Source organism: Suncus etruscus, chromosome 10, assembly GCF_024139225.1.
Source record: "Suncus etruscus isolate mSunEtr1 chromosome 10, mSunEtr1.pri.cur, whole genome shotgun sequence".
Taxonomy (NCBI): Eukaryota; Metazoa; Chordata; class Mammalia; order Eulipotyphla; family Soricidae; genus Suncus; species Suncus etruscus.
Genome location: NC_064857.1, coordinates 11,841,510 through 11,865,880, shown reverse-complemented (window position 1 = coordinate 11,865,880; position 24,371 = coordinate 11,841,510). Strand labels below are relative to the sequence as shown.

General features: G+C 36.8%; 1 protein-coding gene across 2 annotated transcripts in view; it reads left to right on the top strand.

Moving 5' to 3' along the window:
• The window catches only part of WWP1 (WW domain containing E3 ubiquitin protein ligase 1), an 88,266-nt gene that overhangs the window by 25,262 nt on the left and 38,633 nt on the right, over positions 1-24,371 (top strand). The window contains exons 5-15 of one of the 2 annotated variants that reach the window (XM_049782143.1): positions 1,553-1,690; positions 1,785-1,848; positions 4,590-4,774; positions 10,992-11,313; positions 14,726-14,821; positions 16,110-16,284; positions 19,790-19,844; positions 19,949-20,033; positions 20,161-20,289; positions 22,656-22,731; positions 22,844-22,915. In XM_049782143.1, the coding sequence (XP_049638100.1) occupies positions 1,553-1,690; positions 1,785-1,848; positions 4,590-4,774; positions 10,992-11,313; positions 14,726-14,821; positions 16,110-16,284; positions 19,790-19,844; positions 19,949-20,033; positions 20,161-20,289; positions 22,656-22,731; positions 22,844-22,915 (1,397 nt within the window). Of the gene's footprint in view, positions 1-1,552; positions 1,691-1,781; positions 1,849-4,589; positions 4,775-10,991; positions 11,314-14,725; positions 14,822-16,109; positions 16,285-19,789; positions 19,845-19,948; positions 20,034-20,160; positions 20,290-22,655; positions 22,732-22,843; positions 22,916-24,371 lie in introns of both variants that reach the window. The other variant, XM_049782142.1, reaches the window with a different exon arrangement.

Here is a 24,371-nt window from a genome sequence, read left to right as displayed (position 1 = left end):
GCAGTGTGGTGTTCTGTACTGCTTCCTCATCGCTTCTGGTGCAGTTTGGAGTTGAGTCTTTCTACTTCACCATTCAAGACTTCACCAGGGAGCTCTCTGGGAAGCCAGCTGTGTGCTCTATTCCTTCCCTGTCGTAGCTGTTGCAACCTATTTTGTTGTTACTAAATAGTTATTTAGAGTTTCATTAGAGGATTCTAAGAAGGCTTTCAAGTCATTGGTTCTGCCACCTTTCTGGTTGTAAGTTAGGGTTATTTGATTTTATTACTTCATTGGTTACCTTTGTGGGTATTTGTGGGAATTAGGATTAGAACTAGGATTAAATTGATATTAGCATGGTATGGTTTGGGCAGCAGCTAAACCACTCCAGAGTGATTTCAGTGCAAGAATCCAAACTGTGTTCCTGTGGTTTCTAAAGGAGAAAATTATTTTGTAGCCATGTTAGCCTTGACTGGGATTGGGGAGGGTGAGGGCAGATGATGGGTGGGTGCACTTGGAATATCACACTAATTAATTTCTTATATATTCCCTGGGATAAAATTTAAGGGGCAAGAGAGATTGAATTTATGTAAGAATTTGATATTCTAGGGGCCGGAAAGATAGCATAGCGGTAGGGCATTTCCTAGCACACAGCCAACCCAAGACCTACAGTGGTTTGAATTCCGGCATCCCATATGGTCCCCCAAGCCAGCCAGAAACGATTTCTGAGCAGAAAGCCAGGAATAACTCCTGAGTGCCGCCTGACGTGACCCACATTCCAAAAAAAATTTTTTTTGATATTCTAGTAAGAGGAAAGTGTGGCCTTATATAAAAAGTAGTAAGCATTTGTCACAGTATTATGTTTATTGTATGTTTACTGTATACTAGACATGCTGTTCTATACTATTTATGATTTCACACTTGAACTTTATGGCATTCTTCTTAGTTTAATGCTCCTATTTTTGTTTCGTACTGAAGACATTGAGGTTTACAGTACAGTAGTACTAGAACTGACATTAATATTAAAAATCCTGATTCTAAATGCAGAAAGTTTTTATGAGCCATGTCTTATGTTATGCATTGGGCTTAAAATAAGTTAATACAGTGACTACTCTTATTATCTGAGGTACATTTATATTCTCTTGATGTTTAATGTGCTGCATGAGTTTTTGTTGTTTGGTTTTTGAGCCTTACATGGTGGTTTCAAAGCTTATTCCTGGCTCCGGGCTCAGGGATAATTCCCGACAGGACCTGGGGGGCTGAATGTGGTGCCAGGGATCGAATCTAGACTGACTGAGCAAGGCAAGCATCCTATCCATGTACTATCTCTGCAGCCCTTGAAATTTATTGTTGTGTTAAGGAAAAAGCAGTTATCAATTTTGGTGTGAAAGGGTTTAATCTGCTTATAGTAGTAGGTCTACTACTGATGATTATAACTATCCAGTAATTGATAGTGAAAATAGTTTCTTCTGCTTGTAGCCATTAGATATAGTTATTAGAATAATTATTGATAATTTTGATTTCTGTAACATTTATGTGTGTGCTAAAATCTTTAAATCATAATATTTTTTTCTAGTGGAAAAAGTAAAAGAACAATTAAAACTCTCCATGGAAAATAAGAATGGCATAGTGCAAACGGGTGAATTAACAATTGTTCTTGATGGATTGATGATTGAACAAGAAAATCTAACAAACTGTAGCTCATCTCCAGCCAGTAAGCTAATTTTATGTGTGTTTATAAAGTCTGAAAGAAAAAAAGTATGGAGGGAGGTATATAAAAACTGTTCTCTTTTTCTTATTGTTAGTAGAAATACAGCAAAATGGTGGTGCCTTACATGAAAATGGAGAACCTTCAGCAAGAGGAACTACCAGGTAATTATTTTTGTTTATTTTTCAGCAAAATAATACAACATTCTCCTTATGTGAATTATTTTATTTAAATTTAAATAAATTTGTATACAATTTGAAAGATTCTACCTAATATCACATGCAAGTCTTATGAGACTAGTTTTTGTATATAGAGGTTTTGGGCCCTACCCAGTGAGCTATTCTTGAATGGGGGCAGTTTCTACTGTGTTGCTGGTAGTTTTGATAGCCATGAGGGGCCAAGCATTAAACCTTACCTAATACATACAAAGCCATGCACTCTGCCCATTGTGTTATCTCTTTAGCCTTGTAAAAGTAGTTGTTTGTTTTTTTAAATAATTTTATTGAGAATTGAGACCAATGGGAATTCCAAGTCTTTCACAGTTATAATTAAGGTACATAGTGACAGTGAATTAGGGCCATTCCCACCACCAGTGTTGACCTCCCACTGCCCCTGTTCCCAACATGCATCCTATACCTCCACCCATAGTCCCCTGGACTGCCAGAGTAACTGGTCCCTTTTGTGTATAGCTTGTTGTAGTTTGGATCTCTTGAGTCTATTGTTGTTGACTTTGGGTTGTGCATTTAGGGCTGATCTTTTTTTCTTATTTTCACTCAGTGGTCTTGAGACTGCATGCCCTTGGTACTATCCACTTTTTACCCCCCTCAATTAAGAGGGGGAACAAGTTCTTTTAAAAAAATAGTTTTAGGGGCCGGAGAGATAGCATGGAGGTAAGGTGTTTGCCTTTCATGCAGGAGGTCATCTGTTCGAATCCACCTTCCCATATGGTCCCCCGTGCCTGCCAGGAGCAATTTCTGAGCCTGGAGCCAGGAATAACCCCTGAGCACTGCTGGGTGTGACCCAAAAGCCACACACACACACAAAAAAAAAGTTTTATCAAGATATGCACATGAATTCACCCTTTTAAAATATACATTTCAGAGGTTTTTTTTTTAAAGTAATCAGAGCTGTACAATTGTTTCAGAACCTTCTTATCACCATCAGAACGAAACTCTTAAGTCCTGAGCATCTCTCTACCCAGTTCATGATCTACTTTTTGTCTCAGTAGACTTGTCCTTTATGACTCTTGCATATAGATTTTATCAAGCAGATTGTCGTCTGTTTTTCTGTTTTGTTTTTCCTAATGTGAATGTGTCCACGATATAGCTATATATAAACACTACTTCTTTTATAAGAGAGATAGCTCATTAGAATTTATATCTTGATATCTTTTACTATGCAGTAGAACCAGATTATGTGCAGCATGGGCAACAAATTGCTAATGAGTTGGCAAGAACATTGATATAATCTCACCTGTTATATTTGAAAAAAGTTATAAATGGCAATCTGTGACCCTTTATTTAAGTATTCTAATACCTTTCAAGTAACCATTAAGTAGTCTTAAGTAGAACACTTGAATATGTCTTTTAGATGCATATTTACTGAAATAAATATTATTTTGTGTTTATTATTGGTCTGTGCATATATGTCTTTTAAGTTTTGAGACATTATTTTAGATGATTAGAATCAAACACTTCCAATTTGAAATCTATTACTACATAGTAAGACATTTTGAATCAAATATCTGTTCTGTATCACTAGAATTTAAGGTACCGGTAGGTATTTTGTTTCTTGTGTTTTGCTTGGCTTTCTTAATCACTGTCTTGCCAGGTGTTTTTCTAAAAAGCAATGTACATGTCAAAAAAAAAAGTGTTTTCTTCAGCATTTTCTGACCCAACTTTTCCTGACTACTTCTTCCAAATATGTAAGTCATAGGATAAGGAGGGTTGCATTCAGTTCTTTCTTTCCCCTTTATTTTTGGTAACCAGTTGGTGCCAGATCTTAGTTCAGCTACTTAAGCATACTAGCCCTGCTCAAATAAAGGTGTGAGATAAATAAGTAAGATAACGATAGTCAGTCAACAAAGGAACAAAATAAATGAACTTGTCAGAGCTAGCAGTTTTAAGTAATATTAACTCCTTTAAACAAGGGCTCATTGACAGGGGAAAATATTTAACTTATTTTAAAGACAGATGTTAAATAATTGTCTTTTGAGTAAATGTCATTCAGGCTAAAATTAAAATCCAAAAGTGAACCACCTATTTAGTGTTTATTATAAATTATAATAATTTATATTCAATTTTGAATACATTCTCAGCTTATTTTACATTATTCAGTACAAATTTTAATACTTAGCTATTTTTCATTATAAAATTGACATATTTAGGAAGTGATTTCTAAATTTAATTGTCTTTTTTTTTTTAAACATGCTTTTGGAGCATTTTAGAATAACAATACTCTTAAAATAAAAAAAAACATGCTTTGATCATTGTTTTTGTTTTGATTTGGTTTGTTTTTTGGGGTCACACCCATTTGACACTCAGGGGTTACTCCTGACTCTGCGCTCAGAAATCGCCACTGGCTTGGGGGGACCATATGGGACACAGGGGGATCGAACTGAGGTCCTTCCTAGGTTAGCGCTTGCAAGGCAGATGCCTTACCTCTACCGCCACCTCTCTGGCCCCTTGATCCTTGTTTTTGAGAAATTGAATTTATTATTAGAATATGTGTATGTCTGATTACATTTTTTGCCGGAGTGGATATGCTTGCAACAGAAAATAATTTCTTAATTTATTACTCTCACTCTGCTTTCATGTCAAGAAGTTCCTAATTCAGATAGAAATTCTGATGACAAGTTGTTTTAATTCATTTAACTCCATTAAAATAAGACATCTTTTTTTTAAAGGTTGACTGTTGAAGGAACTAATGAAGTAAATAATCATGTATCTACAAGCACCTTAGTCTCAAACTCAAGTTGTTCATACGTAGTTAATGGAGACAGCACATCTTCATCTCCGTCTCAGGTTGCTGCCAGATCTCAAAATACACCAGCTCCAAAACCACTCTCATCTGAGCCTACCAATGACACTGGTAAGCATAGCCCGGCATGATACCTTGTTTACTATTTTTTAAAGGGGGAAGAATTAAATTTAATGTATCCACACTTAGATTTTTCTTACTGTATTTTCTTACTGTTTTTCTTAATCTTCAGATCTGTGATAGAATTTTTAATTACACACTGAAAATTATTTTAATAATTATAATTCTTCTAGGTTACTTTGTAAGACATTTCAAAAGTATTAGTTGAAATCAATTCATTTCACAAAATAAGTATTTGTGAATTGATTAGGCTTTATGACACTAATTTGTATAATAAAACATCAATATCACTTAAATTAATTAATTAATTCATTAATAAAGAATGGTGTATTTTGCTTTCACTCTACATAGTTTTTTGAGTTAGACTCACTCAGTTTGCAAGAAGTTGAGTTAGTAACTTCTTGAGTTCTTGTACCTTGAAACTTGAGTTACAAATAGTTCAAAATAAAGACATATAAATTAGAAATATGTACTTTGAGCTGACAGGGATCTTAGAAAGTTTTACATTTTCCAAGAGTAAAAACTGTTCTCTTATAAGAAAGAATGCCCGTTTTATCTATAATCCCGTGTTTCAGCAGATTCAGCTGTAAAATTTATAAATTATTATCTGCTTTTTCTTTTAAGCAAGACAGTTTTTTTACTTAAACTTACTTAGATGCATCCCATGTGGTTCCCCAATCATGAATGACCTCTGAGTACAAAGCCAGGAATATGCCCGTTATATTGCTGGGTGTAACTCAATTCCTCCCCCGCCCCATCCCAAATAAAGAAAAAGTGTAGAGGGAGTGAAAGAATAAGTACATGTTTAAACGAGAACATGGGCTCCTTAAGAGTGAGAAAGCAGGCAGAGAAACAAAAGACAAGCAAGTAAGGTACTAATTTTATTTGTCAGGAATTAAGTAATGAGTATTAATTATTTATTGTCTACTCCAAATACATGAAAAGTGCTTTCAAGTTCCTGAATGCTTTTTTCAAAACACATTTAACACCATTGTACTTCATTTCTATCATTGCTTTCCTACTGACTTGTCTACAATTGAAGATTTATTTCGTCTTCATGAAATATGTAAATGTCTAGTGGATTAGTAAAGTAGCTATTTACCAACTGTTAGTTTTAGGTAACAGCATTTGGGTGTATTTAGATGCTGATGGGAAAAGGAGAAGACTGGCTGGGTCCCTCTCACAGTAGTTTCTTATTTCTCCAGTTTGTCAGGTACTTTCTAGGCTCTTTCTATGAGTGATCATTTCACTTTCTCCATCTCATTTATCTTTGTATGATATTTCAAATTAAAAGTAAAACATGATGAAGTGAAATGATGATCCCTATTGTAATTCCAGTGACATTCACAATAAGTAAAGTAAGTTCCCTTCTATCTTAGGAAACCTAAGACATTAATTATAACAATAACAACAACAACAACAACAATAGCTAATATTTGTGTTATACATATTCTAAATGCCTGATATTAACTTATTAATTAATTCTCCTAGTGACTCTTTGAATTTTTGTTTGTTTTTGGTTTGGGGCCACACCTGGTGGTGCTCAGGGTTTACTCCTGGTTCTGCACTCAGAAATCACTTCTGGCAGGCTTGGGAGCCCATATGGGATGCCAGGGATCAAACCCAGATCTGTCCCGGGTCGGCCCTGTTCAAGGCAAACGCCCTACCGTTGTGCTGTCACTTCGGCCCCACTTTGAATATATTCTATTATCTTTCCTTATTTACTCTTGAAAAGGAATAAGGCAGAGAAATTACTGGTAGGAAATAGAAGAAAGTAATTGATACTCATAGTTCTACGACTTTCAACTCTGCCTTTCTGTTCACTTAAACATAACATGTTTTTAGTGTCTTAAAGTTATATGCATATATACATACTTATATATATATATGCATACATACATATATATATACATACATACGTATATCTTTTGTAGTAAGGTAGGTTTCTGGTTGTATTGTTTCAACAACTTAATGATTGTGCTCTTTTATTTTTTGGTTTTTGGTTTGGGGCCATACCCAGTGACACTCAGGGGTTACTCCTGGCTATGCGCTCACAAATCACTCCTGGCTCAGGGGTCTATATGGGACACCAGTATCGAACCTCGGTCAGTCCTAGGTCAGCGGCATGAAAGGCAAATGCCCTACCACTGTGCTATCACTCTGGCCCTGATTGTGCTAACTCTTTTTATAAGAGTAGATTTTGCCAAAGAAGTCCAACCATCATTCTATAGGCTAGTTGACAAAAGTTTCTAGAACTTTACTTGTTGTTAGCAACCATTTAACTTTTTTAATGCTCTCTTATTTCTTAGTTGGGGGATGAATTCAGGTATCTCTTCAAGGAAGTTTGATCTCTTTTATGGTATAAGAGCAGAAATGTTACTCTTTTTCTAAGCAAGAATTTTAAAAATATAAAATGTATTTTTATTGTTGGATCAGGTAAAAATGTCTCTAGTCTGTGTATAGCACATAATATCTTTTTAATTCTTACCTGGCATGTCAAGATGCCCAAATCTTTTTAAATTAAAAGTTTAAAAACTCGAAAAGTTAAATTTTAAGAAACATGTATTTTAGTAAATTCATTTGATGGCCGAATTACTAAAATTGACTTAATGGTACTTGTAACTTAGCAGTTTGATTGTACTTAGTTGTATGTGATGGTTGTGTAGTTTTCAGACTTGATGTGGTAGCAATGTAATGTGGGATATATGTACCATATTACCTTTTTAAATTCTGGAAAGTTGTTAATTCTTAAATGTAGTTGAACCTGAAGCTTTTAGATAAAGAATTTGAAACCTGGACCTGGTTTTGTGGTTTAAGAGCATCGATTTTTTTTCACAGGGCATAGTAAGGACTTTTTATTTCCACTTGTTCTGTTGAGTCTTGATCAAAGGGATTCATTGCATAAGCTTTATGGCTTTGGATATTGATGGTTATTTTATTTATTTATTTGGTTTTAGGGCCATACCCAGCTGCACTAAGGGCTTACTCCTGGCTCTGAGCTCAGAACATTCCTGACAGGTTTGAGGGACTATATGGGATGCCAGGGATTGAACCTGGGCTTATCCCAGGTAGGCATCATGCAAAGCAAATGCCTTATTGCTGTGCTATTGCTCCAGCCTCTGATAGTTATTTTAAATTGAAATGGGAGGCAGTCATAATAGCACAGCATTCAAATCCTGACTCTCCTACTTAAGAGTTAACTGTTATGTGGACCATGGTGACAAATTTAATATCCTCAATTTTTTAACTCCTTTATAAAAATTCTATTTTCACTCAAAATTAAATTTTTACGGTATTTTTGGGGGTTCTTTTTTGGGTCACACCTGACAGTGCTCAAGGGTTAATACTAGCTCTGTACTCTTGGGTCCTTTCTGGTGGTGCATTCCTGGGCCTAGATCGGATGCCAAGGATTGAACCCAGGTCAGCCGTATGCATGTAGGGCAAATGCCCTACCCATTGTGTTATCAGTCCAGCCCCAACATAAAATAGAACATATTTCTCCAGTGTTTGAGTGTGAAAATCTTTACCCTGTGAATTGGCCTTTGTGTGTGTGTGCGCGCGCATGCACATGTTTGTGTAAATTGACTTTTAAAAAAATGTCCTGTGTATATTAGCCATTTTTCTTTTTTCTTTTTAATTTTTATTGTTACCAAGGTGCATTACAAATCTTTCACTGCATCATTTATGGTACATAGTGACAATGAATGAGGGGCATTCCCACCACCAGTGCTGTCCTCCCTCCACCCCTGTTCCCAGCATGTATCCCATATCTCCCTCCGTTACCCCACAGAATGCTAGTGCAACTGGTCTCCACTTTACAGCTTGTTGTAGATTGAGCATCCATTACACCGTCATTGGAGATAAAAAGAATAAGAAATAGGGGAGAATAAAAACTTGGTAATAACTTCCAGAAAAAGAAAGAGAGGAAAAGAAATGGAAGAAAAAATTTAAAAAATGCACCCGGCAAATAAAAATAAATCACCAAATAATAACCATAAGAGCAACAAAGAAAAAGAAAAGTGGAAGAAAAAAGAGAAGGAAAATAAAGTCAAAAACTAACAAATCAAAACAAAACAAGAAAAAGGGGTGCTGGAGTGGCAGGGTTTGGCTTTCCCACCACTTTTTTTTTTTTTTTTTTTGCATAGGCACAGTAAGCATTGGGGAAGAAAGGGTTTCTCCATCCTTGAAGCATACCATCATGGGATCAACTTCTGGCTCCATATATACTCATTACCCCATCCCAAAGGCTTTTTTGTGGTGACAGGAAACTTTCCTCTCAGTTGTGGGTGAGAAAATCAAGCCACTGTAGCTAACGATCTTGGTATTTGCTCAGGTTATAGGTCAGGGTCTAGGATAGAGTCTTTACGGTTCTAGAGGTTCCTATCGTTGTTGTGTTCAGTCTTCTGTAACGCTTGCTCCCTGTTTTCATTCAGTCCCTAAGCCGAAGCTTAGGATATTCTGGATCCAAAGGTTCTGCTCAGTCTCTGTTGTCCAAGTTGGGCCTCTGCAATAAGACATCTTGTTGTTGTTGTTGTTATTGTTGGAATCCTGGGCTGCAGTACCAGCCATTTTTCATGCTGACTCTTTATTGTTGTACGGGGCCACTCTTGAGAGGTGCTCTGTACCAGGCAGTTCTTTGGTGGCCCTAGGAACTCATTATGAGTATGTGTGGTGGGGTATGTAGTGCTGGAGATTAAGCCCAGGCTCTTTTATGCAAGGTATATTCTCTGCCACATGTCAAGTGCTCATGACTTCTTGTTCCAAATTCTCAGGTAATCCAGGCTCTCAGGTTATGCCATTGTCAGGAATGAAAATGGCATTCGTGTATTTTATTAATGCTACCCTTTTTTCTGCTTTATTTGCATAAACTGGTAGACTAAGAACAAGTGTATGATGCTTTGAAGGGTACATATTATGAAAAATATGTGCTTAAAAATATCATGCAAAACTTCTCAAGGATAAAACATGAAATTAGGAAGATCTGTCTTCTTAACCCAAATGTCATAATGGCTAAAAGTAAAACCTAGGGTACATTAAGAAACCAAATTATGGGCAACATCATTCATGTGTGGAGAAGGAAATAATTCTTGTAAGCTTCTATAATACCTGACATGACATTATAATTACTTGTTTACATAAAATCCTCTTTATTCTTTCCTGAGCAGGGATCCAATTATCCTCTTCTCCTTTGTTCTCTCCCTCCCCTTCTGTACCCTTGTGTTTTTCTGTCAGTCCATTTAGCCATCCTTAGCTCTTTTTTAATAGATGTGAATTTCACAGCTACCAAAGACTGAATAGTGCAGGTTGATGGAAACAGACATCAGAGATGGTTCAGTTGCATACTATAGACTTATTTTTTTCTTGGATTGGTTTGGGACATCTCGTGCTATCTAGGACTTAATCCCCGCTCTATACTCATGAATCACTTCAGTCAGGGCTCAGGGGACCAGGGATCAAAACTGCAAGCCAAGCATTTTAACCACTACTCCGCTTTTCCAATACATGCCAGATACTTTTCTAGACATTGCTGAATGTCTTTGATCTATGTGAATAGTTACATTTCCAATCAGAAATATGTCATCCAAGGCTATACAGTGGGTGGGACACTTGCCTTGCACTTAGCTGACCCAGGTTCCGTACCTGGCATTTCATACAGTTCTCTAACCCTTGCTGGAGGTGATCCCTGAGTGTAGAGCCAGCAATAGTCCCTACGCATATAATCATGTGTGTCCCAAAATGGCAACAACAAAAAATTCATGTCCTGTACTTTTGCTGAACCTCAACACCCCATTTGGTCCCTCAAGCCTTCTAGGAGTGATTCCTGAGCACAGAGCTGGGATTAACCCCTGAGCACTGCCAAGTATAATCCAAAAACCAAACATATTTTACACACACACACACACACACAATGTTGTATAAGTATCTAGTATACAGTTTCTCTCAAAATTAGCATTTTGGAGGGAAAAATGTCTTACCCAAATATTGATTTCTCTTTCTTAAAGTTAAGTTAGTAATTTTATATATGAAATTTTATCATTTCTATGTCCCTCTCTAAATGTTACAGTAAAAGATAGAATCTACTTTAGTTTCATTAGTACCACACCGGTGTGTGCGACTTGAAATTATTGTAATGGATGAGTTAATTAGTTACTTTCTTAATTCCTTACTAGATAATATCTTATTAATTTTTTATTTTCTTTCAATGGAGAATCATCCTCATCTGCACCAACTGACAATACCACGGGTACTGCAGTAGCATCTGAAGAAACTGCTTTGTCTTCAAATTGCACTACTACTACTGCTGAAGATCCTCCAGGTCAGGAAATCCAAACTTCCGCCGAAAACGATGAATGTATTCTTCTTAATAGTACAGCAGTTGGTTCTGAAGCTGGAAGCCTCACGGACCCTGCCACCACTAACTCTGGAACTAGTTCTGCTTTTGAGGCCGCCAAATTAAGACAACCAGATGGGTCTACAGAGCCTGCTCGGCAGCACTCAGGAAATGCCAGCACTGAAACTTTGCCCTCCGGGTATGTGACCTAGTTTTTGTTGTTGTTTGGGCCGACAGCTGGTAATGCTCAGGAATTACTCCTGACAGGGCTTAGTGGACCATGCACCCAACTCGGGTTGGTCACGTGCAAGATAGGTGCCCAACCTCCGTGCTCTCTCCGGCCCAGGGTATACAACTTGAAATTTTTATTTTTAGCTACTTGGCGATATCTAAATAACAACATTTTTAATAGTAGTTGGTGAATTGACTGGTATCTATGTGTTTTCTTTCATTGTTAGTAATTTGAAACTTGATTCATGCTCTATTTACTCCAAGTCATCTTTTAAAAATTAAGAAAACTTATGTATCTAGTTGAAGGCTATAAAAAGGGTAAATTAAAAACACACCAGGGTCTGGAGCGATGGCGCAGCAGTAGGGCATTTTGCATGTGGCTGACCCAGGATGGACCATGGTTTGATCCCCAACGTGTCCCATATGTTCCCCCAAGCCAGAAGCGAATCCTGAGCTCATAGCCAGGAGTGACCCCTGAGCAGCGTCACCGGCTATGGCCCAAAAATTAATTAAAAAAAAAAAAAAAAAAAAAGGAGAAAACACACCAAAACTTGGTGCTAATTTGCTGTGCCTGTGGTCTGATTTTTGATTCATTTTTATTTTTCAGTAAGACCATGACACTCCCTAATGATTTTGGCTCTCTAGTTTCCTTTATGGTTGTCTCAGGTCCTAAATTTGAGAACAGAGAGCTATCGGTTTACTCATTTTGTCCTGAGTGCAGGGACCGTCTTCTGACCCTGCTGATTAGTTTTGTTAGAATCTCAGGTTTGCATTACTGCTTAGTAATTCTTTTTGAGTGTTTTGGTCTTTGGGTCCCATCTGTCAGTGCTCAGAGCTTAGCTTACTCCAGACTCTGTGCTCAGGAATCACTCTCTATGTTACTCATATAGAGTGCCAGGGTTTGAGCCCCAAGCCATGTGCAATGCATGCGACCTATACACTATTCTCACTCTGCCCCTGTTTAGTAATTCTTTTTTTTTTTTTTTTTTTTTTTTTTGGTTTTTGGGCCACACCCAGCGGTGCTCAGGGGTTACTCCTGGCTGTCTGCTCAGAAATAGCTCCTGGCAGGCACGGGGGACCATATGGGACGCCGGGATTCGAACCAACCACCTTTGGTCCTGGATCGGCTGCTTGCAAGGCAAACACCGCTGTGCTATCTCTCCAGGCCCCTGTTTAGTAATTCTTTTATTTTATTTTATTTTTTTTTGGTTTTTGGGTCACACCCGGCAGTGCTCAGGGGTTACTCCTGGCTTCATGCTCAGAAATTGCTCCTGAACAGTTGGGCACGGGGGACCATATGGGACGCCGGGATTTGAACCGATGACCTTCTGCATGAAAGGCAAACGCCTTACCTTCATGCTATCTCTCCGGCCCTGTTTAGTAATTCTTAATCTTACATTTCCCCATGATTTTCTTTGCTCAGTAAGAAGCATTCTATGTTATAAAACTTGAACTTGAAGATTCAGATCAGAAACTATATCTAAAAACTAAAAAGGCACTGTTTGATCCCCTGCACTCCATATGGTTCCCCATACCAGGAGCAATTTCTGAGCACAGAGCCAGGAGTAACGCCTGAGCATCTCCAGCTGTGGCCCAAAAAAACAAAAACAAAAAATGTTAAAAGGGTGTTTATTATGCTTGGAGGTGAAATGTGGCAGTTACAAATTGACATTACTTTTCTTGAAATTAAAGGATTCTGTTGATGTCTTACCAGTCAGGTAATTTGCACCTCTTTGTTGGAGATATTCATGAGTGTCCACTACTAGGATAAACTAATCTTTGATTAAGTCTAGTCTACCATGTTAATAGGACACACAGGTATACCTCTAGTGAGCTATCATTTGTTACCAGACTGAGCCAAATTATTCCCCTTATCCCCTGTACAAGAGTCGCCTTCTAATACCTTCCCCTCTCATTGCTGCCCCTAGGGCCTGCTCAGGTTACTGTGTACACGATTTAGATTCACTTTTGGCAACTGCTAGACCCTAAAAGTCAGATGCTGGGAGACTTGGCAAGTTGGTTCCCCCTGGACCAGCTGTCAGGAACGGAGAGAAAAGCACAGTGACATCCTGGGGTTACTGGAGCTGATGGTGGATCCTGTCCTGAGGGACTGGAATTCTCTGTCCCAAGAATGTTGAGAGCAGAGGGCAACACGGTCTGAGAGGTTCCAGTCCAGGCAGAGAAAGTGAGCCAGGACAGGATTTTCTTCTAATATAAATATCTATCAGTCACAGATTTGCCTCTTGTTTTTACCAAGCTGGAAATATTTAGTGTGGCACTTTACAGAAAGTCTGCCTACCATTTGATCCTTGTAAATGAATTGTAGAAAAATTACAGTCTCTTCAAAAGGAATCTGAATACAGTTTTCTAAAGAGCAAATGAGTAATGTGAGAAATAAAAACTCTGTTTCTAGAAGAAAAACACTAAAATCTGATAATCCCTCATCTTAAAAAAAGGGAGAAAACCAATGGCTGTCATTATGATTATAGCCTAAATACTTACTAAAGAATGGTTATTAAATTAGAAAAGTTAGCTCTTGCTAACAAAAAGGCAAAACTAGAGAAGGATTTTGTAGCCAGTGATTGACTTTTGGTTATATTTATTCTTATTTTTCCCCTAATCTTAAATGTTGTTACTTATGTAAAATTGTTTTGCAGTCCCTTTCTTGTATGTGAAGGGGAGCCATGTAGCCCTGCCCAGTGGCACACAACCCCCTTCTACCTTTCTCTCTTGGTCAGCACCTGCTGTTTCTCCTTTCAAGTAGTGATCCTAGTAGCTCATTCTTATGTATTTTGGGGGAAGGAGAGCATATTTGGTGATGCTCAGATTTTACTCCTGATCTGCACTCAGGAATCACTCCTGGTGGTGCTAGAGAATGAACTCTCAGGTTGGCGGTGTGCAGTGCAAACACCCTAATCGTCTGGCATCTAATAGCTCATTCGAAAGCAAAAAATTCTCCTTATTTAAGTTTGTTTGGTTTTGGCAGGAGGGTGGATGAGGAAGTTGGAATCACTTCTAGCAGTACTCAGAGGCTAGCCCTGGACCTACTAGTTGAACCACAGATATTTAGGCTTTACATTAGACTATAATGTGCTGAATTTCTCAAACTAATATTTCTTGCTATACATTTATTTTTTAACTTAAAGCTCAATGAATTTTGGTTAATTCTTTGAATATGAAAATTTTTATCTTCATGTTTGTGAATCTTTTTCTCTGAATATTAACTTAGGAACTTTAGATATTTTTTTCTGTCTTCTGCTAATTATTCTTTCTAAACTTCGAGTACTACTAATAAAAATAAATAAATAAGAACCTTACTGTAAGAAGGAATCCTTTTTCATATCATGGTTTATTCTGTTTTACTCTCTGCATCTTTATAGGTGGGAGCAGAGGAAGGATCCTCATGGTAGAACCTATTATGTGGATCACAACACTCGGACAACCACATGGGAGAGGCCACAACCTTTGCCTCCCGGGTAATATGGCAGTTTTATGTGTCTTCCTAAATGTGTCTTATCTGTTTATTTTTTAAAACTTTTATAACAAAATGTTTCACTCTACATATTTTTCATTATTTTCTTCTATGTATAATGACTATGCTATCTCTTTTATAGATAGTCTAAAGGACTGCCTAATTGTCACACACTGGTACAGTTATTGAGAATAGTTGTGAAAGATTTTTTTTTTCATTTTCTACAACTACAACTAGTGTAGTTGTAGAATTTTGAACCAGAATTAGGACTCTTGCCTTTTATAAGGATCAAAAGGCTTGTGTATAAGTAGGTCAGTTTATTGTATGCTTCACCATTGGTAGTAATTTAGAGATTTAGATTGTGAACTGTTATTTCATGTGATTTAATAATGTAAGATATATTAGTGTAGTCCAGAATTATGACCTTTGCAAAGGTTGCTATAATATTGTTAGATTACATGATAACTAAGATTGTAGAGGGGTTCAAATGAATGAAAAGTTTGGCATACTAAATAAAATTTGATGTTGTATGTTGTCTCTTAAGGCCAATCACAAACTTTCCCCTTTTTTATAATTCTTAATTTTTAATGACACAGATGGTGTTACTAACATGAAATGACATGTCGCTTGGTTTGTACTTCAGATTTGTAGCAGTGCAACAATCAGGAAAATTGATTTAGAAACTTAAAAAATGTTTAAAATCTTAAGGAGAACCAGTGTACTAGATTTATGCACTCAGTTAAATGCTTGTCAAACAAAGGAGGAAAGGATGTCAAATTCTCCCGCCCCCATTTTTATTGAGGCACCTTGATTTACTATGCTGTTAGTGGAAGGACTTCATGCATTCTTCCAGCACCACACACACCCCACCAAGATTGTTGCCTTCCCTCCACTGGTGTCCTGAGAATCCCTTCCCTCAAGCCTTCCTCAGCCCGTGCTCTAGATAAGGTCAATTCTGTAGACCACCTTTCAGGCTCTGTTGCCTTTGACTATTTGTTGTTACCTTACTCTATTTCCATATATACCACCTATTAGAGTATGAGTGAGGATTTTCAGATTTATACTTTTCAATCTCTGGCCTCTTCTTTTTTTTTTTTTTTTTTTTTTTTTTTTTTAAAGGATAGTCTATAGAAACCATGTACTGGTTAAATGGAAAGGTAATCTAGTTAAATATTATGTGTCCAGAGTTTTTCTGAAGAGTATCAGTATTTACAATCTTTTCTTTTTTAATTGAGTGAAATACTATTTCCCAGTTTTTAATAGTCAGATGCTTGCATTTTTTTTCCTGGTAGTTGGGAAAGAAGAGTCGATGACCGTGGAAGAGTGTATTATGTAGATCATAACACTAGAACAACCACCTGGCAGCGGCCCACCATGGAATCAGTTCGAAATTTTGAACAGTGGCAATCTCAGCGGAACCAACTGCAAGGAGCTATGCAACAGTTTAACCAACGATACCTCTACTCGGTAGTGTTCAAATTTAAACATCTAACTTTTTTCCTCTGGGTATTGGTCATTTACTACTTGGTTAGGGTTTGTTTTTTTTTTTTTTTTTTTTTTTAATAATATCTTTATTTAAGCACTTGATTACAGACATGATTGTAGTTGGGTTTCAGTTATATAAAGAACACCCCCCTTCACCAGTACAACATTTTCACCACCAATGCCCCATTTCCCTCTCCACCCTCTACCTATATTCGAGACAGGCGTTCTACTTCTCTCACTCATACAAACTGCATTAAAATTTTTACTTTATCATTCTGATATATAAAAACATCCTTTTTAATTTTGATTATAGCAACTATATACTCTTCTTATTCTTACTATGTGGTAAACTCATAAATAAGATTTTGTAAGTAGAATGACTCATTTGTACTCTTAGTTGTAATTTTTTTTGTTATTATTGCTTATTTTGGTTTATACCTAGTGCTCAGGTTGCTCTGGTTCTGCAGTCAGAAAGAGACTATTGTTGAAACTAACACTGTCTGAAATTTTGACCCAATAAGTTATTTAGTTTATAAGAAAATATCCACAAAAGTCGGACAAGGTTAGGGAATAGGGTGGAAACAATATTAAGTGAATTTGACCACTCAAAGTAGAAAATATAAATAGTTAGGGAATGGGGCTGCAGCAGTAGTATAGTGAGTGGGTAGGGTACCTGCCTTGCACAGGTTCCCCTGGATTTGATCCCCGGTATCCATATGGTCCCTTGAGCTCTGCAGGTGTTATTACTAAGTATGTAAAACCATGATTGACTCATGAGAATTACTGGATGTGGCTTAAAAACATATCAAAACAACAACAACAACAACAACAAAATCTTAGGTACTGAGCACATCTGGACTATCCTATTGTTTTAAAGAAGTGTGAAGAGGGGCCGGAGTGATAGCACAGTGTATAGCATTTACCTTGCACACGACTGACCCAGGACGGGCGTCGGTTCGATCCCTGGTGTCCCATATGGTTCCCCAAAGCCAGGAGTGATTTCTGAGAGTAGAGCCTGGAATAACCCCAAGTGTCACTAGGTGTGGCCCCAAAAACAAAGAAACAAACAAAAAAGAAGTATGAAGAAACCCAAATTGTGAAGATGATCAGAGTAAAGTAAAATAGGAAAGGGAAAAGCAAAAAAACAAAAAGCCTCTCTAGAATTCTAACTCAGACACCTTCATCTTTATTTTCTTCAGATGTTAAATAATAAAGTGTCATTTGTAGTTGACTCCTCTCCTGGATACATATATAGTCAGCAGATACAAACCCAGTTTGCCTGACATTTATAAGTTCTGTGTTTGTGGTTGTATAGAAATTTGTGGCACAGTTCCATCAAATAGCTTTATAAGATAAATCTGAATGATGTATATTTACTTTTGGCTGAACTTTGTTGCTAAAAACCCTAATATGAGGTTGAAGAGGTACGACAGAGCAGAATAAAGTAATAAGCATGTATTATTCACCTGCAAGCGGCATGAAGACATCCATAAATAAGTTAAATACAAATGCCAAAATTTGTAAATATAATACCAAGATTCTTTGGGGGGGGGGATTTGGGTCACACTCAGTGGCGCTCAGGAGTTATTCCTGGCTATGGGCTCAGAAATTGCTCCTGGCTTGGGGGACCATATGGTATGCCAGGGGATTGAACCACGGTCCATCCTGGGTCAGCAGTGTGCAAGACAAATGCCCTACCACTGTGCCACTGCTCCAGCCCCGATACCAAGATTCTTTCTGTCCCTTTGTTCTTCCATCCTCATGTTTTATAGTACCTACTTCAATCATGAGGAGCACTTGTCTTCTGGACCTCACTTTCAAAGTCTAGTCATAAAGAAAGAAAGGGAAAGAATTGGAAAGGAGAAATAGCATCGTTCTGACAAACTTTTGGATCATTACTCGGGAAGCGATGCCCAGGAATTTCTTTATATTATTGGCCAGATAGCATGGAAGTCTGGAAATGGAATATTATCTACATTCTGCTACCTATAAGAAAAAATTGTTTGGCTACCAGGATGTAGTAGGATAATAAGTATCAAATTTAGTTAACAGTATAGCAGTAATAAAATAATTCAAGATTATTTAGAAAATAATTTTTACAAAGTTGTTTATTTTAATTGATAGAATTTTAAGTTTTTATTTTAAGTATATAATGTGTAAGCATAAGTGTATGGGTAAATAAAAGATACCAACTTAATAAAAATTCGTGGGTTGGAGTACACAGTGGTACAGTGGCTAGGGTGTTTGCCTTGCATGTGGCCAACCTGGGTTCAATTTCCAGCATCTCATATGGTTCCCTGAAAACTGCCAGGAGTATAGAGCCAGGAGTAATGCCTGAACGCTATCACATGTAATGTTTATATGATACTATAACTTAATGTTGGTCTTATTCTTAGACAATAGTTGCTAATTACCAATTACTTTGCTAACAATTAGTCATTAGAATAATCAGTGCCAATAAATAATGGACAAATTTAGCAGAATAATTATAAAATTTTAGCACAGTTAGATTTTTGTGCTAATTATTGATATAGACCATGCTAATTAAATGTTTAATTTTTAATAGAATTTTAACATAAAATTTTCTATGTTCTCTTATTTTATCGTTACAGATTATTATAGGCAAAGAGATTAAAATGTTGATATTATATCATTTTAAATCTGTTTTAGAAAAAATAATTTTACTATTTGCTCGGGTTTTTATTTTATTTTAAGTAAAACCAGATTTTATTTCTAAATTCTGAGGCAGGGGTGGGGAAACATAAGAAAGGGAGAAGATAACACATTCAAGAGATAGCACAGACATCTCCAAAGGCAGAAAAGACCTGACACACATTAAAGTATGAAAGTACATATCTCAAGAGAGATGATGTTTGTGACATACTCAAGCATCATGTACAGGCAACACTCATGCCTGATCAATTTTATTAATTCTTTTTTGTTGTTGTTGTTTGTTTTTGTTTTTGGGTCACACCCAGAGGTGCTCAGGGTTTACTCCTGGCTCTGCACTCAGAAATCACCCTTAGCAGGCATGGGGGACTATATTAAATGCCAGGATTCGAACCACCGTCGTCCTGGGTTAGCTGCATACAAGGCAAAAACCCTACTGCTGTGCTATCTCTCCAGCTCCAAGTCATGGGTTTATTTGTGTTTTTGTTTTTTTGGTTTTTGGGCCATAACCCCATGACGTCCAGTTATTATTCCTGGCTATTCACGCAGAAATTGCTCCTGGCTTGGGGGACCATATGGGATGCCAGTGGATCCAACCTCGATTCATCCTAGGTTAGCACGTGCAAGGCAAACACCCTACCGCTTGTGCCACTGCTCTGGCCCCTAATTCATGTTTCATGTTATTTTTTAGACATAACTTGAAATGAACATACTCAGATATATCTGTATGACTTTTAGACATTGCTAAAAATGTGAGTCTGTTATGCCTCGTTTATCTCTTATATTAAAATGTCATTTCAACTCTTTCTTTCATCAGGCTTCAATGCTAGCTGCAGAAAATGACCCATATGGGCCTCTGCCACCTGGCTGGGGTAAGCATTCTATTGTTGGTAAAAAGGTCTAAAGAGTATCTGAACAATAGATATACATATCATTATCAAATAGTTGCTGAACTCTGTACTATTCTGTCTTTTAGAAAAAAGAGTGGATTCCACGGACAGAGTATACTTTGTAAATCATAACACCAAAACAACCCAGTGGGAAGACCCAAGGACTCAAGGGTATCTATCTTATAGCTGCAGCCTTACTTAAGTCATTTATTTCTGTCGATAGAACCAAGTAAATCTTGACTTAGATGTGTTAGTTCCTGGAACAAGTTCTTATTGTGTGTTGACTTTTATCTTTCAGCTTACAAAATGAAGAGCCCCTTCCAGAAGGCTGGGAAATTAGGTACACTCGGGAAGGTGTTAGGTACTTTGTCGATCATAATACGAGAACAACAACATTCAAAGATCCTCGAAATGGGAAGTCATCTGTGTGAGTGAAAAATTTAAGGCTTAAATTTTTTTGATTTTTATTTTAATTGGAAAAAAAATTTTTTTTTTGGCTACACCTGACAGTGCTAAGGGGTTAGGCCTGACTTTGTGCTTAGGAAATCACTCCTGGTGTTGGTCAAGGGACTAATATCAGGTGTCAGGTATTGAACCTGGTATTCAACCTCTTTTAAGGCAAACACCCTACCACTGTATTATCTCTTCAGCCCCTCTTAAATTCTGTCAAATGGAGACATAAAGTTTAATCTGTCACTTAGACTGAAGTACAGCCACAAACTTTAATTTCTGTATCAAGAAACTTAAGTATGTGGTATTCTAAAGCTGTTGTTTTCTTATTACAGAATGGATTTGTGCCAGGTAATTCTTTCATGGCAATATAAAATATTTGTATGTAGTCATTGCTGCATGCAAGAGATTGTAATTGTTCTAAGCATGCATAGGATTCTTCTTCTAAGCACTTTATATATGTGTAAATGTAAATACATATATGCTTTTTTATTTTATCTTCCAACAACCCCTGTAGATGATTTTAGATTGTCTTTCTTACAAGTATAAAAACTGAAATTTTCTTGGTGTGGGTAGGACAAACTACCTTGCACAAATCATAGTGTTAATAATGTAGATGCTTCAAACCAAGTCACTGTCTTCTGAGTCAGTTTCTTTAACTGCAGCTATATTCTTAAAACTTCAGAGAATAAGGTATTCAACAAAATTAAGATTTTTGATAAAGGCATATAGCCATTTGACAGATCTTTCATCCCAACTCTTCTGTGTGATATCTTTGCTTCACAAGAAAAGAGCAGTCTTGAACATTCTTTTACAAATCTTTCTACCATATTTACATACATAGCACCATCTTTTTTCCCTAAATCCTTTAAGTGATTTGTCATTAGACCTATCAAAAGCCAGACCCTCCTTCTGTATACATCTTTCCTCTTCTTTTATACTTAATTGTTCAAGCAGTTAAGATATTTTTTTCTCATGGTATCAGATTTTTTTCCCTGTCTTATCAGAAGTTACTTTCACTAAATGGATTCTTCTAAAAATACCACTTAGTGAACATTTATTTTAATAGGTCTTTTACAACAAGGTGTGGGGTTGTCTCAGTTATTGCTGTTCCTAGTCTCTTAAACTGGTGGACTTCCTCCACCAATTTGGAGGAAATCCCACTTGACTTCCATGTTGTTTATCCAGTTGGATTGCAGTTGTCTTGTTTGAGTAACTAGGAGCATCTGATCCAGAGTATGACTCTCTTCAAAAGAGGGTGAGGGGAGGCCAGACAGGACTCTGGGTAGAGCATTTGCTTTGCACTTGGCTTTTCCTGGCTTGAACCCCAGCATCCTATGGGGTCTCCTGAGCACTACTGGTTGTGGCCTAAAAAGCAAATTAAAAAGGAAAGATACTTCTTTCCATTTCTTGAGTCTGAGCTTGTATTCCTTCCGTTTAATATGTTCTTCTACCCAGATATCTGCATAACTTATGCACTTTGATTTTACTTAAATGATAAATTTTCCCTGAATGCTATGGTCTTGATCCTTTTCAGAGAGAAATTTTTGAGTTTTTGTACAATATCTTTCTCATTTTACATAGTCTTACCCATTTATTCTTTTGTTTATAAGAAGTTATTGTTAGTCTTATATCATGCTACATTTGTAGTTGACTTTTGTTTCTTGACTGTCTTATATAAGTTGTACAAAAGCAGACATTTTTGGTTTTATTAACAAATAATAAAACACACTAGAAGAGGGAGCATGCATGCTATAAGTTTTATAAATACTGCTGAACCACTTCTGTTGAACCTGATTCCAAAATATTCCCTATGTTTGTGTTTCTTACCTGTTCTTACATGTTTCTTACATGTCTTTCTCAAATTCCATGGCACAGAATTTGTCATGTGGACTAATTGACATTATAAAACCTCTCTATATTGCCTTTGCTCTGCTTCTTACCTGCTGACTGAGAGCTTTGTGACCAGAAGAGCTCTTAAGAATTTGAGTTTGCTTTGATTGCTCTCTCTATCAATACTGACATTTCAGATTAGGCTTAAGATACAGTAGAATTTCTTTTCATGTCTCCTTTCTAGGGCCTTTATCCTTATATGGGATTATTAAAGTTTTTTTTGAAGTAGTAATATATATAATATTTTATTTAACTTCTTTATAAAATGTCTTTCCTTTTGTGTGTAACATGCCCTCCATGTTCCATCCACTAATGGTCATTAAATGTATGGTATTATTTCTCTTCCAGCAAATAGCTTTTTATACCTACGTAAAGATCTCAGAACACTGTTTCATACAGTATGATGAATCATATGTCATTAAAATTAGACTTGTGTTTGTTTTTATTTAGAACTAAAGGTGGTCCACAAATTGCTTATGAACGCAGCTTTAGGTGGAAACTTGCCCACTTCCGTTATTTGTGCCAGGTACTACAGTGGTAAATAAATCTTAAATTCATAATAATTTAGTCTTATCTTTACACAGTATATAAACTACAGTTTACGTGACACTGTCATTTTTGTTTGTTTGTTTTCTTAGTCTAATGCCCTACCCAGTCATGTAAAGATAAATGTGTCCCGGCAGACACTGTTTGAAGATTCCTTCCAACAGGTAAGGAAGATTTTGTTGCAGTAAAAAAAAAAAAGACATCTTAACTCACAGAATTAGAGTCTTACATCTTATTTTTTTATTTTTATTTTTGTTTTTTGGGGCCATACCCGGCAGCGCCCAGGGGTTAGTTACTCTTGGCTTTGCGTTCAGAAATCACTCCTGGAAGGCTCAGGAGACCCTATGGGATGCCAGGGATCAAACCAGCGTCCGTCCTGGGTCAGCTGCTTGCAAGGCAAATGCCCTACCGCTGTGCTACCACTCCAGCCCCAGATTCTTAAACATCTTAAACCATTTAGAGTGCAGCTGTAGCAATGATTACCAACTTACTGATGGCCCTTTATAATATAGTAATAATCACATAATAAGTAAATGCTCTATGCTTTATAGTTATTGTTTTATCCTCACAATGTCTTTTTGAGATAGTATGTATCTTTATCTCCTTTTTATGGGTAAAGGTAGTGAAGCTGAGAAACAACAAGCATTTTATCATTAATTAGATTTTTTCTTTTTAAAATTAGTTTATTAAAATAAAACTTGAATAGTTGCTTATGGTCAAATTGACAACAGGGTGACTCTTTTTGACACATTGCTGAGTCTTTGTATTAACTCAAAACTGTCTTGAGTTCAATGAAATTAAAATTAAATTGGTATAGATGTTGTATTTCATTTAAATGTTCCTTCAGCAACTGTAATGTTAATTCTCACACCTTAGTTTTCTGTTAAATGTGATAAGTTCTGAGATACCTTATGGTAGCTCATTATGCAAATATCAGTTCCTGTTCAACTCAGTGACATTTTGACCTTTTATACCGTATTTGCCGGCGTATGAGACAACCCCCTAATTGTGCAGTTAAAACATAGGTTTAGGCCTATATTCGCTGTATTAGACAGAACGTTCCTGTGCTGCTACTGTATATACCACAGTGAACCAATCACAACAAGCAAAGGTTCAAAGGTCATACTGTCATAGACTTCCTCTCTGACTCTGGCCGATCTGAGCAGGCTTTTGACAGTGTAGATTCGGGTCCAGAACATTGTCCAATTTGCATGCATAAAAAGCCTGCTTGGATTGGCTGAGTCAGAGAGGCGTCTGAGCAGCCTTGCAGTGGTTGGTGCAGGATCGAGTTGGAAAATTTGTTTTGTGGTAATATTCAGACAATTTTTGTTTAGCGGCATATTGAAACATTTTTTCGGGATATACTTGGCATATAAGACAACCCCCGATTATCGGTTGACTTTTTTTTTTTGTTTCAAAAGTCATCTTATATGCTGGAAAATATGGTAATTTATCTTTTTTTTGTGATTCTCATTACACCTGACCTGTTTCTTTTATTGCTACTCTGTACGCCCAGTACCTAAATAGTGCAAATGTCAATATTTGATTATTAAATGTCTGTTTTTCTGTTCATCTGTAAAATAATTAAAGATCAAAATACTATCCTTTTTCTTTAAAAAT